This window comes from Symphalangus syndactylus, chromosome 2, assembly GCF_028878055.3.
Source record: "Symphalangus syndactylus isolate Jambi chromosome 2, NHGRI_mSymSyn1-v2.1_pri, whole genome shotgun sequence".
Classification (NCBI taxonomy): Eukaryota; Metazoa; Chordata; class Mammalia; order Primates; family Hylobatidae; genus Symphalangus; species Symphalangus syndactylus.
Window position 1 is genome coordinate 126,720,200 of NC_072424.2, and position 25,483 is coordinate 126,745,682.

The 25,483-nt window shown below is 41.6% G+C and overlaps 1 protein-coding gene and 1 long non-coding RNA gene across 5 annotated transcripts in view; one reads left to right on the forward strand and one right to left on the reverse strand.

Moving 5' to 3' along the window:
• UST (uronyl 2-sulfotransferase) overlaps nucleotides 1-25,483 on the forward strand; it is a 345,881-nt gene that overhangs the window by 192,597 nt on the left and 127,801 nt on the right. For all 3 annotated transcript variants that reach the window (XM_055266806.2, XM_063622934.1, XM_055266823.2), the window contains exons 3-5: nucleotides 1,527-1,682; nucleotides 13,352-13,431; nucleotides 23,875-24,028. In XM_055266806.2, the coding sequence (XP_055122781.1) occupies nucleotides 1,527-1,682; nucleotides 13,352-13,431; nucleotides 23,875-24,028 (390 nt within the window). The remainder of the gene's footprint in view (nucleotides 1-1,526; nucleotides 1,683-13,351; nucleotides 13,432-23,874; nucleotides 24,029-25,483) is intronic.
• Nucleotides 1,648-24,152, reverse strand: LOC129475062 (uncharacterized). Of its 2 annotated transcripts, XR_008654745.2 has the most exons (5): nucleotides 24,026-24,152; nucleotides 18,431-18,494; nucleotides 17,583-17,884; nucleotides 3,181-3,346; nucleotides 1,648-2,461 (listed from the first exon to the last, which is right to left on the reverse strand). It is a non-coding gene; the product is annotated as an uncharacterized lncRNA (long non-coding RNA). The 2 variants fall into 2 exon arrangements; XR_010117018.1 differs by lacking the exons at nucleotides 1,648-2,461; nucleotides 3,181-3,346 and adding an exon at nucleotides 15,363-15,468.

Sequence of the window (25,483 nt, forward strand, 5' to 3'; positions counted from 1 at the left end):
ATGGGAGAAAATATTTGCAGATTGTGTATTTGCTAATCCAGAATATATATACATATATATATATACACATATATATACATATATATATATACACATATATATACATATATATATACACATATATATACATATATATACACATATATATACATATATATATGCGTATATATGTATACATATATGCACATATGTATACATATATACGCATATATGTATACATATATGTACATATATGTGTATATATAAAACTCTTAAAATGCAATAATGAAAAGACAATTTGTAAATGGATGATGGATTTGAATAGACATTTCTCCAAAGAAAATATACAAATGGCCAATAAGCATATGAAAAAATGCTCAACATCATTAGTCATAGGGAAATGCAAATCAAAATCACAATGAGATACCACTTCACAGCCACGAGGATGGGTATAATAAACAACCAAAAAGGCAGTAACAGGTCAGGCGTGGTGGCTCATGCCTGTAATCCCAGCACTTTGGGAGGCCGAGGCCAGCAGATTGCTTGAGCTCTGGAGTTTGAGACCAGCTTGGGCACCATGGTGAAACCCTGTCTCTACCAAAAAAAAAAAAATTACAAAAATTAGCCAGTCATGGTGGTGTGTGCCTGTAGTCCCAGCTACTCGGGAAGCTAAGGTGGGAGGATTGCATGAGCCTGGGAGACAGAGGTTGCAGTGAGCCCAGGGTCACGCCACTGCACTCCAGCCTGGGCAGAAGAGTGAGACCCTGTCTAAAAAAATAAAAAAATACATATATATCAATAACAAGTGTTGGCAAGGATGTGCAGAAATTGGAACCCTCATATGTTGTTGGTAGGAATATAAAATAGTACAGCTATATTGAAAATGGTTTAGCAGTCCTTCAAAAAATTAAACCTATGGTTACCATATGATCCAGCAATTCCACTCCACTCCGACCTGTTACTGTCTTCTTGGTTGTTTATTATACCCATCCTCATGGCTGTGAAGTGGTATCTCATTGTGATTTTGATTTGCATTTCCCCGTGACTAATGATGTTGAGCATTTTTTCATGGGCTTATTGGCCATTTGTATATTTTCTTTGGAGAAATGTCTATTCAAATTCATCATTCATTTACAAACTGTATTTTTATTATCGCATTTTAAGAGTTCTGGAATTCCACTCCACTTCTTGACCACTCTATAAATTAAGTTGTTCTGATAAAGCATAAGCTTGCAAAAAATATTGTCATTAAGGAACATATTTATGTATTTTGTTCTTAAAAAGAAAAGTTTGATAATCAATCTTAGAGACTGCCCGAAATTTCTTCAGTGCAGAGAGATAACAAGACCAACATTTCTCTCGTTACATCATGAAGATATAGTTTATCACTTCTGATGAACTGATATACATCCTTTTTATTAACCTGATTATAGGTCTTTTTCACTCAGATTTATTATATGAAACAGTTATTGTTCTGAAATTGAGGGAAGAATCGTAAGTATTTCCATACAGACGTTTCATGTTTGTTCTCTTGTTTTTTTTCCCAGGTACTACCTTTCCCAAGCCAGGTGGTGTACAACAGAGTAGGCAAGTGTGGGAGCCGTACTGTGGTCTTGCTTCTGAGAATCTTGTCGGAGAAGCACGGATTTAATTTGGTCACATCAGACATTCACAACAAAACCAGGCTTACTAAAAATGAACAAGTAAGTTGACTTTGCCCATTGTTAAATTGTGTTTTGCTTCAGCTCATTTGTGTAACCAGTGGGTGCCTTACAGGTCATCCTTCAGACTCCGGATGAATGAATACCAGAGTTTTGATTTCATGCTGTATTTTTGCCAGAGTGTGGAAGGAAATTTAAGTTAAGGGTTCCATAAGAACTCTATAAACCAGGGAATTTCCATGAAGGGATACTTCCATTAGGACTGATGAAGGACTGTGTGTACTTGCCCTTGTCTAGTTAGCTAATATTAGCAATATATACATCTCAAAGAGTCATACCACTGAGCTATAAATAATGCCGACATCTTCACCGTCAAAATGAGAAGATTTTATTTTAATATTCTTACCTCTTCATTTTCTCACCAGTGTCCAGAATCTTTATGGTTGTATTGGTTGATGGGGGACATGGGAAACTCAGAGGACTTAGGCTTTGAGAGCAGCATTTGGAATGTTCAGTGGTAGGAAAAGAATGACCCCACTTCACAGGAACAGTTTTGCCCTAATGTAGCTGAGCGGTACAAGTGGACATGCTGATGGTAGGATGGGAGTGCTGTCCTCTACCAAGCAGCTATGAAGGTTTACTTTGCAAACCTGTATAGAGGTAAGGGCAACAGTCTCTGTGGGGGTGGTTTGCTGATGTAGAAAAGTCAGATAGAGTGTTCTCATGGTCATTTTACAGAGTCAGGTTTGTCATCCTGGTCTCAGAAACTGGCTTCTATCCCCTTACATACATAGGATGAGCAGCCACCCAATGAGTGGTACCTGCATGTTGGGAAGAAACAAGAAACATGGCTCACTATCAGGTTGAGATCATCATTATAAAAATTTCCTCACACATGTAATTCCAGCACTTTGGGAGCTCGAGGATCGAGATCAAGGCCAGGATCGAGACTATCCTGGCCAACATGGTGAAACCGCGTCTCTACTAAAAATACAAAAAAATTAGCTGGGCATGGTGGCACGTGCCTGTAGTCCCAGCTACTCGGGAGGCTGAAGCAGGAGAATCACTTGAACCCGGGAGGCAGAGGTTGCAGTGTGAGTCAAGATTGCAGCACTGCACTCCAGCCTGGTGACAGAGCGAGACTTTGTCTCAATAAATAAATAATAAATAAATAGATAAGTAAATAAAAAAATGAATAAATAAATAAATTTCCATCCATGTCCATTTTCTTTGGACATAATCTCCAGCTTTGAGACATTCAGAACCTCACAAACGGAGGAAATCTCATTCTTAATTTACCAATTGTATATTTCCTTTTTATCTTGGGGGAAAGTAGAACTGTTTTAAGACAGTAACATAGCCAACCATACTTGTTCTAAAGCTACTATGTTTTGTGTCTTTTATAATACAGAGATCAAATTGCCCACTCCATTGCAAACTTCCATTAAAAAATCACTCAGTATCAAGTTTAAATAGCCATTACTAGCACCAATAGTTAAAGAGTCATTACCAATCAGCAAAAAATATTTTAAGGTTATACCTTGTACGTTCCACAGTAGGGTCTCCATAGAAAAGAATGATCTTTGGTGGCACTTAAGGATGTTGCATTTTATGTATAAGATTGTATAGTAGGGGCAGGTTCTCCTTGATTACCTTACTTGATTGAAGAGCTAATGTGATTAGGCTAGTGATGCCTTTTTAACTGCCTGAAAGAAAGAAATTATAAATAAATACATTATTGCAATTTTATTATAATTATTAAATTTGGTTTTCTTTTGAATCTAACTCTTATGGCCTGCTTAATTATAGGATTACACTTAAATATAATATAATCATACTCAGTTCCCAGATGCCTCATAAAACACAGTTGCTAGATTTTAGTTCCCACTGCAGGAGAGACAACAAACTACCCGCAGAGAGCAGGACAAAAGTAACCCAAGGATTAGACATTGGGATGTTCAGCAATGGTTAGAAGAAAGAACACAAAGTATAGTATTTAAATATGCCATGGGATTTTATAGAGATCAACCTAGTTTGTTTCCTATGAGGAGCAAACATGAAAAAGTAAAATACACTTGTAACTATGAATGGAATAATTTAGAATAAAAATTAATGGCAATTTACTAACAATGTGTAAGACTGTTAGATCCAGAAAGGGTTAAAAAGACAAAGTCATCCTTCTCTTCTAAAATATAGGCTAGCTCTCATCTGTTTGGAATGGTTGGCTTGTCTGGAAGCCAGAGAAGAGACTAGACAGTCTTTTAAGATTCTTTCCAGCCCTGTGATTCTGTGATATATTTGTACAACTTCTAGCATAATCTGTGTATTGTGTAGTTGAAACATTTCTGATTCCTGTGGTCAAAGTGACCTAGAATATATTTCATTACTTCGTTATTCCAGATTTCTATTAGATTGTAAGGCAGTTTTAAAAACGCATGGCAAAGGTAAAGATAAGGTAGAAAAAAACAGATATATAATTTTAATGTTGAAACAAACATAATAACAGTCACCATTACCTCTCCGCAGCCAGGACAAGAAACCCAGTTTGAAGTTCAACTACATTTAGAGAAACACTTTTTTTGTCCATGTATTGCTTTTATTAAAGTTTCAACGTGCATAAAACAGAAAAAATATTCTTTTAATATATATTCAAGAAATAATTTGTGGTATGAATAGCTCCTTTTTTGGTAATTTATTAGAGGAATGAAGGGGGAAATGGTTTAGAAGACTAGTGGAAATTGTAGTCAGTTGTTCTCGCCTATAAACAGTAGAATTCTGAAAATTTGTTCCCATAGAATCATTGTCCTCTAGAGTTAATAACAATTCCACTTCAGGTGCAGTATGACTTAAACAGGCTCTTGTGGGCTGGCCTGGGACTTTATCCACCATGTAGAGAATTTCTTTTATGAGAAAATGTGCTCCAAGTTCCAAACTCCTGACTTACAAATGAACTTCGGAATAGTATCCATTTCTAAGACCAGATTATCTATTCCATTTCATTCATACAAAAAGGCACCTCTCTGGGCCACGGTCAGATTCACACATGCATTGCTCTCTGGAGGGTAGCTGTGATCACACACACACACACACATACAGCTAAATTTTTAAAATCTATTACATGGAACAAGACACTGAAGGGATTATTAAAAAGGAAAGGGAGTGTGAAGACACCAAATGTTAGAATGCCTATAAAAATCCCACTACATCTGTCCTTATAGAAATAGAAATACCTTTGAAGTTCGTATTTTGGAAGATTCCGCCTCAACAGCAGAGCATGAGCAATGGCTGCTGAGCAAGTGTTGGACTTTCGCACAGCTCATCATGCAAACCTGTGATGACATCATTGCATTTATGCTGTAAAACCAGATTTCAGGTCTTAAGCTGGCTTAAATTATCTCTTGAAAAATGGAGATTATATACAGCTTTGAAAAATAGGGAATTTTTTTCCCCAGAAGATGTGGTGTGTGATTGCCAAAAAAACACATAACCATCTTTGGTTAAGACATGACACCATCTTTCTGAGCATTGCTCTAAATACAAGAAAGGTCAGAGTGCTGCAGGTGTATTACAGCTATGAGAATCCACAATTACTTTCATTCTCTTTAAAGAAAAGCAAAAGTTACCAGCATATTGAGAAGGCATGTAATTTTACTATTTCTATTTCTGTTGAAACTGAGGATTACGTGTTGGATACAGCACCTACTACATGCATTGTTTTCCTTCATTGTTTCATTGAACTTTTTGGACCTAAAAATATACTACTGAGTGGGTATGATTCCCTGTTTCATGGGTGAGACACCTAAGACAATCAGATTGTAACTTTCCAAATACATTATAATGACTATCAGTGGATCTTGGCCTTGAACCTAGGCCTTCCTTAATCCAAAAGCCATTCTCATCATGCAGTGTTTATCTCCTCTGGCTGGACAGCAGAATCTCAGCACAGCCTTTTAAAACCCAGAGTTGCAATGGCCCTTCTCCCTGAGATTCTGGGGTAGAGCCCAGAAAACTTTTTCTTTAATAAAGTGTCACAAGAGATTTTATGATGCAGCCAGGGTTGAAATCATCATACCAGCATTGCCCTAGGTATGTTCCTGAGAATCCTAGTCCTCTAAGACATTGAAAGAAAAAAAATATTATGGTTCAATAAATTTGGTAAATGTTGTGTGCCTTGTCCCAAATGAATCAATTCACAATGATTATTCGCATTTTAAAGACTTAGAAAATTAAAAACAAAACTGCAAACTGTTTAACTGGGTTTCACCTAGCATTTTTGCAGTCTAATGAGTGTTTGTGACTCGTTTGCATTCTGCAGAACTCCAGTTCATCATCTGTGAAATACTAGGCAAGTCCACATCCCCCCACCAGTTGTAACAGTAAAGGCTACTATATCACTATAAATGTCACATCTGTTCTGACTCTCCAACAGCTATTCAAATTATTAAAACCTTGAAGAGTTATATAAAGGGTGGAGGAGAGAGAGATCCTATGCCCATGTGCCCTAGATAGCTTTAGCTTCTTTATCAAAACAATATTTCTTTACAATATTTTTAACTTCCCTTTCCTATTGCTCTTGCCCCCTGCAAGTTTCAAGTCTTAATGGTGGCTAGAAAGCAGTGAGACTTAGGGGGAAAAAAAACCCCAACTTACCTAAAGAAATCATGTTAAGTTTGTAAAAGTCTACAGGCTACAGGGATCCCTAAGGCATGGTTAATGGGGCCTCTGTTTAATCAAGAAGGTGGGCCAGGAGTAGTGGCTGACGCCTGTAATCCCAGCACTTTGGGAGGCCGAGGCAGGTGGCTCACCTGAGGTCAGAAGTTCGAGACCAGCCTGGCCAACATGGTAAAACCCTGTCTCTACTAAAAATACAAAAATTAGACAAGCGTGGTGGTGCACGCCTGTAATCCCAGCTACTTGGGAGGCTGAGGCAAGAGAATCACTTGAACCCAGGAGGCAGAGGTTGCAGTGAGCCGGGCTTGCACCACTGCACTCCAACCTGGGTGACAGAGCAAGACTCCATCTCAAAAAAAAAAAAAAAAAAAGTGCACTCATTAATTTTTTAAGCAGATTTCTCTGTTTTTTGTTCATTCACTTTGCTGAATATTTATTGAGGGCCTAGTATTAATGTGCATATTAAACCCCAGACAGCCCACTAGATATTAGTGCACCCTATTTCTAATCCTCAAGGCAACATTGTTAGGAAAGCATTATCGCCCCATTTTAGAAGGAGGAATAAGTGTGTACAGGAATCTGATTAAAATATAGTGTAAATTAAGAATAATGTGGAAGAATGAGACTTGAAAACAAACGGGGGTCAAATCCCAAACTTTAAATGCTGGGCTTCGGAGTTGGAACTTTCTTCAGTAGACAGTGGGAAGCTATTCCATTTATGCCTGAGGTTGCAATTTTTTAAAATTTTTGCAATCAGACCTTGGCAATGACCTTGAGCAGTAGGATGTAAATAACTCCCACATGCTTAGTGTTCCAATAATGGAACACTAGGCATACATGGGTTAATGAACAATGGTTCTTAATCATGATAGGCACCAAAATCGGCCGGGGAGCTTTCTCACAATATGTGTATTCAGGTCCCACTGCAAAATACAGAGCTAAACTTGCAAAGGCAGAGCCAAAGTTATTTGTATTTTGCAGGGGAAAAACTCCCGAAGAGGTCCTCACGCACAGTCCTAGCGAGGAATGATTTCACAAAAGCCTCTGATTATTAGAAAGTTTTCCTTTTATTGAAGTGAATCCTTCACTACGCTAGGAAAATCCCACTGTCACCTGAGACTCTCTCAAACCCCTGAAGACTCCATGCGTCCCTGAAGTTTTATGAAGTGTTGTCTCCTCATGAGTCTCTCTATTTATCCCAGGAACCTTTCTCTGGCTTGACATGTTTTGGAAAAGCCTCGCTTAGAATGACCGTCAGAACTTCCCGACTTTATAGGAGTAGGGACAGTGTCCACAGGCATGAGAGGTGCTCCAACTGGACCTTAGAGTCAAACCAAAGAGAGGAGCCTGGTCCCTGTCCACGCCACAGGGATTAGTTCACACAGCCCTGCAGACGTCTAGTCTTGGAGCCCTACAGACAGAAACTGAGTCCGCTAATAGAAACTTAGTGGAAAGAAAAGAGAAAAACTAGGAAGCAGCAGCAAGGCCTGCAAAAATAAAATAAGTTTTTCCTTTCCTTCCAGTTGCAACCATGAGATTGATTTTCTCCGTAATTCAGACCTAGGCTCTTTGCCTTGATCATGTCATTGCTCCCCCTGGTGGACTTCTTCTTCATTGCAGGCATGTGTTGCACTGACTGCTTCCCGCAGGCCATCCTGCCTCCTGCTTACAAGGGCTACCCCATACTGTGGGAAGAGGGAAGGGTCACCGGAGCCTCCAGCCATCTTCCCAGCCTCTGAGGTTCAAGGGCCAAGGCTCTTCCTCTGAGCTACCCCTTATTTTGCTTTGATATGTTAAAAACATATCCTTTATGTAAAATGCTTTACAAAATTATAATACGTCTAGGTGTTCATGAGTGACACAGAATTCACTTATGAACCACGTAAGGTTAGATACGACCTCTGCTGACAAATATTTGCCAAGAAGTCAGGAGCAAAGTCTGACTGTGTTGGTGGAACTGCAGGTAAAGGTTTTCTGCTGTACCATCCCAGCCAGTCAGGTTGAAAGCAAAAGATTAGGAACTACTTACTGATATGCTGTGATCTGATTTTTTTCTTTTAAATATCTTTCATTACGTAGTTATCTTTTTTAGTATTTAAAATTAATTTTCTGTTCTTGTTAGGATATATACTCAGTTTTCCCACCTAGAACTTTTAAAAAATATTATCTCTGGCATTCTAAAGCTTTTATTTTTGTATTATTTCATAATGCTTTTCCATCTGTTAGAACTGAATTCTTTCAAATTTTCAGCACATCACAAGAAAAGAAAATTTATATTCCATAAACCTTCTTTGTTCTCCAGAGTTTTGTGCTAACCAGTCTGTTCCTTCCATTTTGAAAGGTTATGTATAGATCAAATCTCAGTGGGAATGGTGAATAGATTGCAGCCAGTAAATAAAAATCCCTTTCCAGGGAATGGAAAGACTTGGATTTCAATCCTGGCTTTACCTCTTTGTGTGGATGAGGCTTTAAGCAACCAATGTAGCCTTTTGTGCCTCAGTTTCTTAACCTCTACAGTAGGGATAATAATACTTATCCATGGCTGGGCACGGTGGCTCACGCCTGTAATCCCAGCACTTTGGGAGGCCAAGGCGGGTGGATCACCTGAGGTCAGGAGTTCAAGACCAGCCTGACCAACATGGTGAAACCCTGTCTCTACTAAAAATACAAAAATTAGCTGGGCATGGTGGCGGGCACCTATAATCCCAGCTACTCAGGAGGCTGGGGCAGGAGAATTGCTTGAACCCAGGAGGGGGAGGTTGCAGTGAGCCAAGATCGTGCCACTGCACTCCAGCCTGGGCAGCAGAGTGAGACTTTGTCTCAAAATAATAATAATAATACTTATCTGTGGAGTTCTTGTCCACTGTACTCCAGCCTGGGCAGCAGAGACTTCATCTCAAAATAATAATAATAATAATACTTATTCATGGGGTTCTTGTGAGGATTAAATGACACCATATGTATAAAGAGCACCTTGGTGCACTCAGAAAATGGGAGTCTGTTTGATGGTGTTATGTCCTGGATGTTATAATGGTAAGACTGTTTGCTCCATGTGACACTAGGATAATGAACATATGGGTCTGTCTCAGAAAGGCTAAATTCATAGCCTGAGTGCTAGATAATTCTGTCTTCAGTTAACTGTACATTTCTTGACTCCAAAAAGGATTTCTAAAGATGATAGCTTCATTTCATAAATATTTGTGGGGTGTATGTTCTGTCCAAGTACCTTGAGTAGGCTTTCTAGGGGATAAAGCCTGCCCCCAACCCTCACAGAATTTACATTCCAGCTCAGACTCATGCACAAACTCAACTACGGTGTAATGTAGAAAGTGCATGTCCTGAAAAATTTTCAGATACACTGCTGTGGAAGGTCATGTTCAAAACCAAGCCCATTTCCCCCATTATCTGCAGCCAAATTTGTTCCTCCCCCAGTATTGCCCATCTCCATGAATGGATACCATCACGTATTCAGTTGCCCTAGCCAGGAATCTGAGAAGGAAGCTCTTTTGGCCACTCGCCCTGCCTCCCTTCCACTGGCAGGTGGTCACCTCCTTAACCCTCACAGAACCTCCCCTTCTGTCTTACTTACATTGACTTAGTTCAGTGGTTCTCACACTTTTGGGCCTTAGCATCCCTTAGAAGGCTTGGCAAAACACAGACTGCAGGCACCCCTTCCCCCAGAGTTCCTTCTAATTCAGAAAGCCTGGGGCGGAGCCTGAGAATTTGCATTTCCAACAAGTCTCAGGTGATGCTGATGCTGCAGATCTGGGGACCACGCTGAAAACCACGACCTTAGTTCATGCCATTGTCATTTGCTGTTGGGATTATTGCCCAGTCTTCCTGGCTGTGCTTCTGTATCTAATCCTTACCCTTCTTCACATTCTCCACCGTGTCCTCAGGTCTGGAAAAATGAATTTTTTCTGGCTGTTGATCACCCACAGAATAAATGTCAGAATTCCTGCTGTGATCTGCAGTGCCCTCCATTACCTGACTCTTACCTGATTCTCTAGTCTCACCTGCTACTTTGCTGATCCCATCTCGGATCACTGAACACCTCTGGCCCACTGAACTCCTGCAGTTCCTTGGTGCCGTATCATTTTATGTTTTGCCTTTTTATCTGCTCTTCATTATTTGCAATGCCATGAACCCCTTTCTTTCCTGGCTTACTCCTCTAGGCCCTTCCAGACCATTCAGGAAAACCTCCTTGGGGAGGCATTACCTCCCCATCTGAAAGTAGAGAGAGGTGCTTCACTTATCTACCATCTACCTCATGGTGGTTATCACATGATATTACCTGCCTCTTAGTCCACCTCAACCACAAGACTCTGACAGCTTCCCAACGTCAAGAACCAAATCCATCATCTCTATAGCCATAACCCTGAGCAACATTGCCTGACACAGAGGGGAAATCAAATGATGTTGAATGAAAAGGGCTATCCAGGAAGGCTACTTGGAGAGGTAGATATTTTAGCCAGAGGTAAAGTGGTTAGTATTTAGACACACAAGGAGTAGCAGAAGAACGTTGTAAAAGAGGGAACTTAAACTTGAGCTTGGACTTGGTCAGGCTTTAGTGTGAGGAAGGAACAAGGAGGGTTCTTATTTGGCTGGCCACAGCATGTGTGGTCCTGAGAGCCAGTTGAGGGAAATAGCACAGGTGGAATTCACATGGCTCAACACACCATTGAATATGGGAGTCCGGGAAAGAGCTGGATCAAAGGTGGGAATATGCCAAGCACCGGTAACCTGAACCAGACTGTCCAGAGATGGATGAGGCTGGATAAAGAGTAAAGATGGGTGAGGATTAAGTGTGTTTGTGGCCATGGTGGAGTTTGAGGGCACCATTAGGACATATTCCACTGTCTTCTTCATGTGTCTTCCCACCCATCTTATTCCTGTTTTTATCCCCAGTGCCTAATAAGTACTCAATGAATGATGAGTGAATTTATGCCATGGAATCGGAATAAAGGCCAGGAGTGGTCCCGCATGAGCCAGGGAGAGGAGAGGTGGCTCGTTGGTGATTTTAGGTGGTGCCATTTTCACCCCTGATGCCTCTCCTGCAAATAAGATTTAGGTGAAGCAAGAGGCAGGCTGTTGGCCATGGGGGGAGGACCGGATGAGAGACCTCAAGCGATGGCAGCAACGAGTTCAGAAGATGACTGCTTGTCGCCAGAAACAAGGAAAGTCTTAGAATTTGTGAAGACCAAACTGGCTGACAGCTGAAATGCACCCTTTGCCTTTACTGTGCTAATACAATAAACACGAGCATTAGTACATTGATTCTATGTTTAAAGATACGTCTAGAAAGAGTTATACATTGTCACTGCTAATCCATTTTTTCCTCCTGAAATAGACAGCTTTATGACTATTATGACACTGTTCTCAAAATCTAACTACTACTATTCTTCCATTAAATTTAACACATTGACATGTGTTTAGAGAATTAACTTAATGTGGAATAAGTGAAAGAAACGTTTTTCCTTCTGACCTGTTCTTCCAGTTTTCTTGTATAATACTAGGGGGCTTTCTTCTATGACTCTTCTGTGTGCAGAGAAGTATCTGAGTAAAATAATCTAGAGATAAAAGCATTAATGGTCTTTACATTAAACATACACACAGTCAAGGGTTATTTTTCCAAGCAGGCACCCTCAGAGATAAATTACCTATGGTTATGTCTCCAAACCGTTAATTCTATTAGTAAATCCATCAAAAATCAGAATTAACAATGTGACCACGCAGGAAGTTTTACTACCAAAAACAAGCACTTGCAGGTGGTGTGTCCAGGATAAACAGTAGATAAAGAGGCAGGATTCAATTTCCTTTTATACTGAGGCTTGAGGACAGACAGACCATTATTCACTCATACCTGCCACTGACTAACAGAAGCACAGGGTTTATGAACTGCGAGTCATTTACCTTTAAAATTCAATTTCATTCCTTCAATCGTTGTGAGCTTGAATATCTAATTACAAGGTTTACACACTGAGATCCTAGCATAATAATCTATAAAGCATGTACTAGTTGGAGTTAATTCATTGAACAAATATTTATCAAGCACTTATATATGTGTCAGCCCCTGTGTTAGACATAAAGGAACAAGGCAGACTCGGGTTTTCTGTCATGTTTGAGACAAACCTGGAGTTCCAGACTCTTATTTTATTGTTCTTGTTGCTACTGCGGTTAACGTGTGAATGACTGGTTTTGTTTCCAGTTTTTTAACTTCAACTATTTCATAAAACATGAAATGTTGCACTCCTGACATTCATCCAAAGTAGCAAGCTGCAATGTGCTTTTTAAAAATTCCACAGTGTGTTCGTTTTGATGGGGCCATTAGAAAAACTGGGGAAAGAGAAGTTCACAAAGTTAGGGAGTCATAAGAATGCTTGGAATTTCTAACAGATTTCACTAAACATTTTCTGTATCATGACATGTTCCAGAAGGCCATAAAAGTTAGTTTATACGAATATAAACTACTTTTTGCCTTGCTGATAACTGCAAATAAATAATTCAGATGACCACCCACCAAAAAACCAAGACATTTGGAGGTTTATGTGTTTCCTATAGAATATTTTCCTTATAAATTTCATAGTCAAGGAGCACAAGAATGAAGTAGTACCTCATTTTATTCCATTTTTCAATTCTGCAGCACCTGTTTCAATATTTTTGTATATCCCAATAATATCATTACAGAATAAGATAATGACTAACCTCCTTCCTTGATTTGACTTTAAAGGAAGGGATAGAAGGCATTCTTTTATTTACATTTTAGTACAGCAACACACTGATTTCTCCAGTCGAAATTACTTAATCTGTCATGTTGCTTTCATGATAACGATCAACTAAATGAGACACAGGACTATCAATTTGGATAGCACTGTTTTATTCACTAAGGAGCCTTATGGAAAACTTGATAAATATTGCACTTATAGTGCTGGTCTAGTGGTAATAAGTGGGAATAAAAAGAGTTGGATAGATAATCTTTAACTTAATATGGCTTGGTAAATTAGATCCTATATATGCTAATTTTGTACTTTTTTTAATAGATGGAACTGATTAAAAATATAAGTACTGCCGAACAACCCTATTTATTCACTCGACATGTTCATTTCCTCAACTTCTCAAGGTAAGACATTTTCCAGTTTAATGGTTCTTTCATTTTCTTCTAATGAACAATTACTTTAGAAATCTACCTTTATTTACAAGGCAGTGCAATTGCCCTTGAAAAGACATTTTTAATCCATTTATTTTTGCTATGGAGGGATCAAAATTTGAAATATTTGAACAGAAACTTCATTTCTTCCTAGACTACTATCTTAAATCTTATAAAAACTTGGAATTATTTTTTAATGAGAAGCCGTTTGACCTAATAGCTGTTTTTTAAAAAGGAATCAGATTTTGTATTGAAACAAATAAGGCAGGAGATGAGTATTTTAGCATAAATATTTTATTGCACATTTTTGTACAATTTGAACCTGCACAGAACTCTGGAAATAATTTAGTGCTAGAGTAATGAGTATTTTCTAGGATCCAAAGTACCAGCCTCTGTCTATCTTTTAAATACATTCATGTGCCACATCATGACATTTTGGTCAATGACAGACCTCATATATATATTAATCCGTAAGATTATAATACGGTATTTTTACCATATATTTTCTATGTTTAGATACACAAATGATTATTATTGTGTCACAGTTGCCTCCAGTATTCAGTATAGTCACATGCTGTCCAGATTTGTAGCCCAGAAGCAATAGGCTGTACTCTACAGCATAGATACGCAGTAAGCTGTGCCATCGAGGTTTGTGTATGTACTCTATGATGCTTGCACAACCACGAAATTGCCTAATGATGCATTTCTCAGAATGTACCCCTGACATTAAGCAATGCGTGACTGTAAACCATTTGATTTTCTAAGCCTTGCGTGTTTGATGCTGGGGAGGTATTTAAAATTCTGGTTTTTGTTTCCACCGGCTGTGGTCTTCTGATAACAATGCAAATCTTCAAATTCAGGTTTTTAGATTCCCTATGTGTTAAATTACTAGCTTCAGGTTCTGAGTGTCCTCTTCCCCAGTCTTTCATTAGCATAGGTTGATTGTCACTGTGCCTCACTCCTTTGCTGATGGCCCTTAGTGTTTTGCTCTCCCTGTGCTGGCTCAAGTCTGCATTCACAGCAGCTATCTAATGGCTGACAGATCACTGGATCCAGAGGCAGATCTGCTGGAGACCAGCTTGGGAACCTCCGGGCCTCCCTTGTCAGCCATCTGACGGGCACTTCCGTCATCTTAACATGGGGATGACAGTTCCTTGCAGGTCCACACGAGGGCACCAAAGGACCCAGGGCAGCAGGCAACATCTGCTAGTTAGTGCTGACCCAGTGGCTCCTGCAGGCCAGGCACCCAGGGAGCTGGCTCTGGAGAAGCTGTTGCCCTGGTCCAGGGTGCCTGACAACCCACCTGGCTGGAAGAAGATTTCAATCATTCAAGGACTTCCCTGCTGTGCAGCAGGTCCTGTGCAAGTTGAGTGCAAAGAATGAGATTCAGTAAAGCAAGTTATTAAGCAGAGAAAAGGAGTTGCTGCCTTATCTTTAAAAGCAAGTGTTCCCTGAAGTTTCCTGGGCCTTCCTGATAACCAGAGTTCCTGGGATGGTAACAGGACTCCTGCAAATTTTCCACAGTGACCCAGGGCCAGGTGCTGGGCAGCTAGGACTGTGTTTTCAACCACATTTATAAAATGGCTTGTTATTGGATTATCCAGGGTGTGTGCCCTGCCTCTTAATTCCAGAAGGCTACAAGCATATTATTAGACATAATTAGATAACAAGGCTTATTAGCTCTTTCAGGCATTGTGTTTTATGACTTGCAAAGAGAAAAGCACTGCTTCCCTGATCCTTGCTGTCCTAGCGCCTTTCCTTCTGAGTCACCCCTGACATCCTTAAACCTCGTTCATGAACACTTCTTGCTTCGTAAGTCAAATCTTTACAATCAAACAGATTGCAATGCAACAAATTTTAAATGTTTATCTCTGAACAGTGTAAAACACAAATTAGAAGCCATGGCCAGTATCTTAATTGGGTCGGCAGATCACAGTATGCTGGCCATATTCTGTTATGGCCTCTACCATCAAACACATGTACAGGAGTTTAGTCTTCATTGCTCTAATTCTGAAAGGAAAAAAAATGATAAATGCCTTTTAGAAGATACTATGTCTACAGAAAATGGTGCTGGCCCTGCCGTCAGGACCTCTGGTGTCAGAACTGGCCTCCCAACTGGTCATGATTCTCGGCAAGCCGTTCAACCTCTTGGGGGTCTCTGTTTTCTATTTTTCCATCTGTAAAACAAGGACAGTTCTCAGTCATCCCTACCATATGGGATGCTCTGAACCTGTGAAGGAAAGGCCTTCTGAGAGAAGGATGCTGTATTGGTCCATTTTCATGCTGCTGATATCCAAGACTGGGAAGAAAAATAGGTTTAATTGGACTTACAGTTCCATGTGGCTGGGGAGGCCTCAGAATCATGGCAGGAGTCGAAAGGCACTTCTTACATGGTGGCAGCAAGAGAAAATGAGGATGATGCAAAAGCGGAAATCCCTGATAAAACCATCATATCTTGCGAGACTTATTCGCTACCACGAGAACAGTATGGGGGAAACCACCCCATGATTCAAATTATCTCCTATCAGGTCCCTCCCACAACATGTGGGAATTACAGATGTACAATTCAAGATGAGATTTGGGTGGGGACACAGAGCCAAAACATATCAGATGCTATATACATTCAGAGTGGCACTTAAAAAGGCAATTCTGTAGACATCTCAGGCTGAGCCCACTACCCAGCTCCTGACTCGGTTTCTATGGAAACACCTTGAGGACAGGGCTGGGCTCTGCTTCTCCTCCCTCAGTTCCATTTTAATGAAACACATGTCTATGGATTACCTTCTCTCTTCTATACACTACATGAGAACTGGGGCTTCTGCAGTCAACATTAAATGTTTTTCTTGCCTTCGGGAGACTCTAAGTTCATCTTCCATTAAAGTGTGACAGATGTAAGGAGAGGGTGGTCACAGGGCTTCCCCTAGCGGAGGTGGGAAGCAGGAACTTCCCTGTGGGACAAGGACTCTGGGAAGGTGTTTCCTCGGGGAGGTGAGGGATGGGTCAGCTTTAGACAAGTGAAGGGGGAGGGCATTCCCAGCACAGCAACCAGCAGAAGAGCAGGGCCAAGAGGAACTGAAAGGGATACAGTGCAACCCAGGATGGACACGACTGGACTGGAACAGCAGTCAAGAGTTTTAAGCAGAAATAACAAGAGACTGCCTGACCAGCTTTGCTGCTTTCAATGAAAAGCCAAAACTGACTCCCCAGGAGCAACCTCCTCCTCTCTTCACACCCACGTACCAGGGCCTGGGCCCTTAGCTACCAGACTTCCATAAAAATGAAGAGAATGATCATTTGAACTTTAATATATGACAAGATTATGATTGTTCCACTCATAGAACCATGGGACATTAAAAATCAGCTTTTCATTGTTTAAGGGAATAGCTTTATTTAAGGAAAATTTCTCTGTCGATATGCAATTGACAGAGAAAAACACTAAGCTGGAACTTGTTAAGAGGCCTTTGACATTACTTTTTTTTGAGATGCAGTCTTACTCAGTCGCCCAGGCTGGAGTGCAGCAGTGCGATCTCAGCTCACTGTAACCTCAGTTCAAGCGATTCTCCTGCCTCAGCCTCCTGAGTAGCTGGAATTACAGGCATGCACCACCACACCTGGCTAATTTTTCTATTTTTAGTGGAGACAGGGTTTCACCATGTTGGCCAGGCTGGCCTCAAACTCGTGGCCTCAAGTGATTTGCCCACCTCAGCCTCCCAAGTGCTGGGATTACAGGCGTGAGCCATCATGCAAAACCAAGGACATTAACATACTTTAAAAAATAACTTTTAGATGTATTTTGAATGATAAGTTATAAAGATAATGAAGCTGATCTTAAGAAACCTACCCTTATAGCTGCTGACAGACCTATTGCTTGTTTCAGGATAATGAGGTTCCCATGAGAAGAACTGACACTGCAACCTAATATTATTGTTGATATTTCCAATCCTCCGCACATCGTTAACATGCCGCACGATACTTGCTGGCAAGCAGACTGTAAGGATGAAAGTCAGGCCTCCCTCCCCACACTTTTTTTGCACACAAATGGTCAGAACTTTTGAAGGGTAAGGCATTATACCATAGCTAATTGCCCTTTCTTTTTTTTATTCCATTAAAGATGGCATTTTTACCTTGAAATTTAGACAGTCTTGAATCATGTAAAATGCAATCCTGTGAGCACTTGGTGTTTCTATAGCTGACCTACTTCGTTTTTTCACCATCTAGGCTTCTTGTCCTGTTTCTTCTTTTTCCTTTTTTAGAGTTAGAAGGAACCATATCTAAGTTTATTAATCCAAAGATGGGAAGTAATTGGTTCAGACCGATCAGGTGTTTTGCCTCGGGGAAGGTTTCCTGCCGGGGGACTTAGGCACAGCGAGCTCAGCAGAGATCTCAGGCTTCAGTGGTGGTTGTTGCTCCACAGTTGTGGAACTCCCTGGAAATTCAAGCCAGACAAATGTTTTTCACCTGGACTATCTGGAGAATTGAGTTAAAACTACCTTGGCCTAAAAGATGCTTCTCTTTGTTAGGATGTTTAAGTAGGATTTTTAATATTTGCATACTATGGTTTCATGTATCTTTTTTCAGTTTTCACAGTAACTTTAGGAAGCAGTTTCTGAAAAAGATCAACTTTCCAACATCAACAGCATCCCTCCAAAATCTATCTTAGATCCACACACTAGAAAGCCTTGCGACAGACTACAATTCAAATTTGTCTGTCCCCTGCCCCCAATTTTATTTGTTTTCTAAACTTTTATTTTTTGGGGGTGGGTATAAATATTTTTGCAATCTACAATGCCCCTCACCCTTCCAAATGTCCTTTTGCAGGGAAACCCTTAAGAAGCTTTGTCTCAGAACCCGATGCTGTCAAAATAGTCCAAATGCATTATAAGAGACACCAATATGCTAAATAATTTCAAACCACCACTTCCCTTATCCTTTTTTCCCATCATTCTTCCTTTCTCTCCCATGACCCCCTCACCTTCCTTTAGTTCCATTTCTGTTTTCTCATGTATCTCAGATGGTGGTTCCGGTGCCAATAGTAACTTGCAAAAACGAACAAACAAAAATGTGAAAATTAGTCAATCACCAGAAAAGCAGTGGGGTGTGATGTGCAAGGGGGTGCATTTTGGACACCTTTTCTCTTCCCTGCAAGTGAAGTCTCAATTACTGATGTGAACAGTGTTTCTTGTATCAACTTTTGTGAACAAACTGCCCTCTGATGGCATTATTTAACAAAACAAATCAGACTTCGCTAATTCCACAAGTCAATTTGGTTTTCACATCTTATTTGTAAATGTTGACTTTTTTATTCTTCTTAGCCAAGTGATCCATTTCAATTCTGTGCCCTTCAAATCTCTTATCATTTGACAGACACTGCAAACTCTGAAGAAAGCACCAAAGTAAAAATCGGTATCAGCAGTTAACACCATCTCTGCCTCCTTAAACACTGCACAGAAGTTCCATTTACAAGTGCGAGTTTTGTCTGGGTTTTCCCTATGTGAACCCTGGCTGGGCTCATCTTCCTAAATTGGCACTTTCTTTCTCATGTTTCTGCTTTTCCCTCTGTGGGGAGTGGATCTCTGCCGCTGCATGGGCCACCAGCTGTGTTGGCCCATCAGGGATGAGTATAATCTGGACTTTCCCTCATTTCCTGATTATTCCTTACTGTTTATTTCATGCCTTGTCAATTCATCTTCCTCTGTGAGTGGGAGCCCTGACCCAACTACCCACCTCCTTCCCCATTTGTCTCAGCTTCTCACAGCAAATGTTTCCATCTCTTCTGCCTTGGGACAGACCAGAGAACAGAGCACAGCTGTCTCTTCTGCTTGTGTTTTGTGATGGGCGGTGGTGGGGGGGGTCTAGTCCTGGGCAGAGGAGATGGAAGTGCCTACTGCAGGGGGTGTGAGGACAGAAGCCAGACCTCCCCACCATGCTGGCCCCCACTGGACGTTCAGAGACTCTTGTTACTGTGACTGGCTCCAGCAAAGGGCCCTTTAACAGCCAGCTTGGCTGGGTGCAGTGGCTCACACCTGTAATCCCAGCACTTTGGGAGGCCGAGGCAGGTGGATCACTTGAGGTCAGGAGTTCGAGACCAGCCTGGCCAACATGGCGAAACCCCATCTCTACTAAAAATACAAAAATTAGATGGGTGTGGTGATGGGCGCCTGTAATCCCAACTACTTGGGAGACTGTGGCAGGAGAATCGCTTGAACCCGGGAGGCAGATGTTGCAGTAAGCCGAGATCATGCCATTGCACTCCAGCCTGGGCAACAAGAGCGAAACTCCGTCTCAAAAATAAACAGCCAGCTCTACCCCTCTCCGCCTCAGCTGCTCCTCACTCTGCCCCCAAAAGGTCCTGTTCTTTTCCATGATGGCCTTTCTCTCACTTCAAAGTGTCTTCCTCCCTCACTGACAAGGATCAAAGCCCTGGGCCTTTGGCCTACGGTACTTTTCACCCTTTAATGTAGATAGTGGCACAAAGATAACCTCTGCTTCCAGGCCACAGGCTAAAAAGGAGGTAGGCTTTTGGCAGAATGGTGGTTACCGGGGTGGGGAAAGCAGGAAAAGGGATTTTTTTGTTGAATGGGCAGAGTTTCCATTTGTGAACATGAAAACGTTTTGGAGACGGGTGGTGATGATGACTTCACAACAATGTGAATGTTTTAATACCACTGAATTGTACACTTTAAAATGATGAAAAAGATAAATATATATATTTTACTAGAATTTCTTAGAAGAACAGGATATACTTTCAAAAACTGATTCCAATCACAGTAATCTCTACTATAACTGGGGTACAAAACAGTCTTAATTTTCCAGGATAATTCCGGTCTTAAGTATTGATTTAATATGTGCAATAATTATTACCTCAGGAAGAATGCCTTTCAAATTTTGATGAAAATATACCTAAAATTTTTACCCTAGTGCTTTGTGTAGCTGTTGAAGAGGTGACTAATATTATCGATGGGTTGATTAATTGATTGAGGTAGCAGTGTAGACCGATGCTGATGAAAATGCTCAGAATGAGGTGTTCGGAAATGCCTCTCAGAGTGAGAACCATGCAGTTATGCTTGCTAGAAAATTATTCCCTGCTGCAGATGTTCATCTTCTCATCAGAAAAAATGAGTAAAAATTTAAAAGATATGACACATTTGCAGAGTCCGAAGGAAGCCCAGAGGAGTGATTACAGAGTCGGTGAATAGGATCTATGAACAAATGTCGAAGAAATTGGTAATGCCTGCTATTTTAGGATGACTTAAAAGAGAGCTTCAAAGATGCAGGAGTAATTGTGGTGACTGAAGGACAAAAGGGTGTGTTGTTGAACAAAACACAAAATATGGCCTGACTCTTCTACCCTCTAGTGTATGCACTACTTAGAACCTGTGATCAGCCATAGCCACCACAATTTTTTAGAGCTCCATAAAGATCAAATTAAGAGCTATACATTATAAAATGAAGGGAAATAAAGTCTTAAGATAAAAGCCAAAGGAATTTTTGAAAGAAACAACAAAAAGTTAAAGGAATTAAAATTGAAGTTGAAAAGGCTAAGTGTTGTAAAAGCATAGCAGACGCAAATCCTTTGTGTCAAATGGTTCAAACAAAAGGAAATACGCATAAAAGGAAAATGTCAAATATTGGCTGGGTATAAGAAAGACCTTTCAACTGATACAATGGACTTCACAGGGAGATTGTGGAATCTTCTCTCATGGCTTTTAAAAATCAGTCAAGGTGTTTCACTGTATGGGATGGTAGGGTACAAACCATTCTCATCCCTAGAATGAAATCATGAGTGAGCAAAAGGTTCAGGTGACCCAGAGACTTTTTAAATGGTAGCCAGGAATTCTGACCAGAGTTTTAAAATACTGAGAGGAGAAACTGATGCTGAAAGAAGATAGTATGATGGTGGGAAAATTTGCTTCCCTGCTCAGGCACTAGGACATGTGCTATGCTCTGGTCCCTCGTGGTAGCATGGTGGTATTCTGGCCTCTTCTGTGTAACTGACGTGTCACCCCAGATTTTCCCAATTTGGCGGGAGCTGTGTGTACAGAGGGCTGGCAGCCTGCAACGATTACTGCCTTCTGCAAAGGGGAAGATGTATACCAGACACCTCTTTCTCATAGTTAGAAACTTCTAGAGAGAGCCTACTATATTATCTGATACTTGACAATACATTCTTAAGCCATCTAAAACTTCCATTTTGGAAAATTATTCTGGAAGTCTTGCATTGGGTTGCAACGTGCAAACAAGAGCAGGTCATCCATGCTCATCAAGACTTGCCAGTCGTTACTTCTCTTGCCGTTGATCAAAGATGGCAGTGGTGAGGCTGAGAGCCATCTCCTGATGGGACGCTGTGCATGGATTCACATGATTGGGCAGTTCTGCTAACTAGCACTAGCAGTCATTCTTCACATGAAGATGAAAGAACGGTTGAGGTTTTTAAAAGCATGAAGCAATTTTGAGGGTCTAATTAGGTGCATATTTGGTATGCAAGCCTTGTCTTTCTAGTCCCTAGCTTTATTACTTTAGTTGCTGTTTATCATAGATATGAAACCCAATTTAATTTTAAAAGGGGGATAAATCTGGGGTGTGTACAGTAGTTAGCTGGTGGTTGGCACAGCTAAATCCTGGGACTCCAGTTAGTTGTTCATCCAGTTACATGAATGTGTATTTCTGAGAACTAACAAGATTCGCACTGCAAGGCTAATCTCACCCGTTAGCTGTGTGTGTTCCAATGTGGTAGTATTTAAGGGCTCCAGGGTATCATTCATGTGTCCTGGTGCCTGAAATTCCACTATCTCAGAGTTGTTCCTTTGGATTCTTCTATCTGAAGATTCTTTTTAAAAATGCAGATAAACCAGGAACAACATTATATGAATTCACACACAGAAAAGGATGGGGGCTTGTTATTACTTTCCTCTGACAACAGAGCCCCATGATATGCGAAGAAACGTTAACAACTGAGAGGCACACACTCAGATGTTCATTTCTTCATTTGGTCATTTGTTGAGCACCTACTGTGTGCCACACACTGAGCTAGAGGGTGTCGTTCCTGGCTGCAGGAGGCCCACAGTCTGATGGGAGAGGCACACATTTCCACACAGTGCAGGAGAGACGGCCCGGGGCACAGAGGAGGGAGGCATGGACCCTGGGTTGGGCATTAATTGCTGAGGGATGCGATGTGACCCCAGGCTGGGTTTTGAAAGGTAAACGGAGTCTGCCAGCTAGAGAGAGGCAGGAGTGGGGTCCTGTCAGTTTGTTTTCTCTTAGTTCTTTCTGACCCCTGACAGAATGTCCAGGCACGTTCCTCAGAAGGTCACAAGGTCATAGGGCTAGAGAACCCTGCAGGCCCCTCAGGAGGTCACCAGAGCATGACCTCTGCCCAGAGGCTGGGGCACTCTCCCCGGACTCCTCAAGGCTACTGCTTTCGGGCAGTTCAAAGGGAAAAAAGAAGGAATCATTAAGACAAATCCAGCCAATCTCATCACTTTGCCTCCGGAAGACCTTGTTCTTGGGCCAGGATTTAGTGGATTCGTCTAATCCTTTCATGGAAGGAATTAAAATGGAACACCTGGCTATTTGCTTTATTTTTATCTGAAGCCACTTGCCATCACTTGAGGATAATTATGTTGAATTTTGTTTCATTCTTGATATCCCACACAAAATTTCCTCAACTCCAGAAATCACTTTTCCATAATTAAGAGCATAGATTCTAGAGCCAGATTGCCTGGACCCATATCCTAGTTCAGCTACAAGTTATGAACCTGATTCCTGCCTCAGTTTCCCCAAGTGTAAATGAGGATAATTATTTTTTCTACTCTATTGACGTGTTATGGGGCTTCAGCAAGCTGGTTTCATGAGGTATTTAGAACAAGGTGAACAGCGAGTGCTCAGTGAAGACTGGCTGTTACTCACTCCCTTACTGCAGAGCACCTGACCGGGAACTGTTTGAATTACAATGTAGAGGAAGTGCCGTCTCACCCAGCAAGGCAGTCAGAACCTACCAATCAACTGAAACATTCACCGAGGGCCAATTGTGTCCCTGTGGGTTCTGTTCTAGCCATTGGAAATACTAAATCCGATACAGAGTGGCCCCCATCTTCAAGAAACCTACAGCCTAGTGAGAAAACTAGACACCATCTCTTCCTTAACATGCACAATGGCGTGGTTTGTACCGTGCTATACTATGAAATGTCCTCACAGCCCCTCAACAGGTACCTGGAACAGGTATCATCCTCCCCACTTCCTGCATTATAATAAAATGCCTATTGGGAAACACTGTTTGCTTATTACGTGCCATTGGCACCTTAGCATAGGAGGTCATCTTTCAATAAGTTAACCGAGAGGGGAGGGGAGATGTTGTGTAAGTAGGCCCTGTTTTCCTCCTGCAGTGATGGGTTGTAACGAACTCAATGTTTGTGTTAGGTTTGGAGGAGACCAGCCTGTCTACATCAACATCATTAGAGACCCCGTCAACCGGTTCTTATCTAACTATTTTTTCCGTCGCTTTGGAGACTGGAGAGGGGAACAAAATCACATGATCCGCACCCCCAGCATGAGGCAGGAGGAGCGCTACCTGGTAAGTCCTGTTGCATGCAAAAGGTGGTCTCCCCACTGCCTGAGGAGGGGCCCCTCCACCAGGGAAGGCTCACTCTTCCCTTCCCAGGCCTTCTCCTTGGTGCCTCCATGGAGCGTGGCACAGAGAGGGTGCTTCCTCAGGAAGGAGGTCTTGGCGAGAGAAACTGGTTCCGGGTGACCCAGATCCTAATGAACATTTCCTCAAATGATTTTCTGATTTTGCTTTGCTCAGTTGTCTTTAGTGCTAGGTTTTGGGACCCAGAGCGGAAACAGTCTTTCCTAAGGAATCCGGACTAGCACTGTCGTGCTTAAGAAGAACAAAGGTGTTGGGGGGTGTCTGTCGGAGGGCGGCAGATCCCCTTCTTATCCCTCAGCCCATTCAGTTCCCATGACCACTCTGGGAGGGGGAGGTGTTTTCAGATGAGGACCCTGAGATTCCAAAGGTTGTGGGATTTGCCACAGTCACCTCTCAGGTAAGGGCACAACCGCGACCGACTGTTTCCGGGTTTCCTGCCTTCACAGTCTGGGTTCTTTCCACCACAGCGCGATAGAACCCTGTCATTGCACCAGTAATTGTTTGCTTTCTCTGGACTTGTTTTGGGACCCTCAGCTCCATAAGGGATGTTAGTCTTGAGCCCAGTAATTATTTCCGCAGCACAGAGGTTGGTAACAAAAATGGAGGGCGGAGTTGCGCGTCTTTCTTTCAGCACTAGAACGAAAGGTACATTTCCCATCCCTGTGTCGAGAAACACGTACTGAGGAGCTGACAGCCTGGTGCCCAGGAGGCTGAAGTCCTGGTCTCTGTGTCTGAGAGAGCCCTTGGGGTTCACCCGGACCCATCCTGGGCTGTTGTCAGGCACAAGCAGGAAAGAAGGAAAGTGCTGAGGATCAGTCAGAGGTGTTGTTCCCAAAGCTGGGAAATCGCCCAGAGCCGAGGCCACTGCTGATGCGCCCTCAGCAGCAGCCTTGCTGCTGGAGAAAAGCACCGAATCTCGGGGCCACGGCCAGGATGGCTGCTTCCTCATCTCATTTTAAAAACATAATGGACGCGGATGTTCAGAGGCTGGGAGCATTTGGGGATGATGTCCCCTCAGTGTCACGTTCATGTTTTCAAATCCATGATTAGAGTAGAGAAAACTGAGATAAGAGAAGTTAGTGTCTCAGCCAGGGCCAGACGACTACACCAGACCCATGGCTTTCCACTCACCTTCAGTATTTGATCAACTACCTAAGGCTTCAGTGAAATATTTTGATGATTTTATTTCTATTTTTATTTTCTTTCTTTGATGATATATTTTAAAAGTGGCTTTTCCCTTTTCTTTTTTTATTTTTTGGTGGCGAAACCCTAATCTATTTCTTTATAGATTATGAGGCCGGGTGCAGTGGCTCACGCCTGTAATCCCAGCACTTTGGGAGGCCAAAGCAGGTGCATCACTTGAGGCCAGGAGATCGAGAG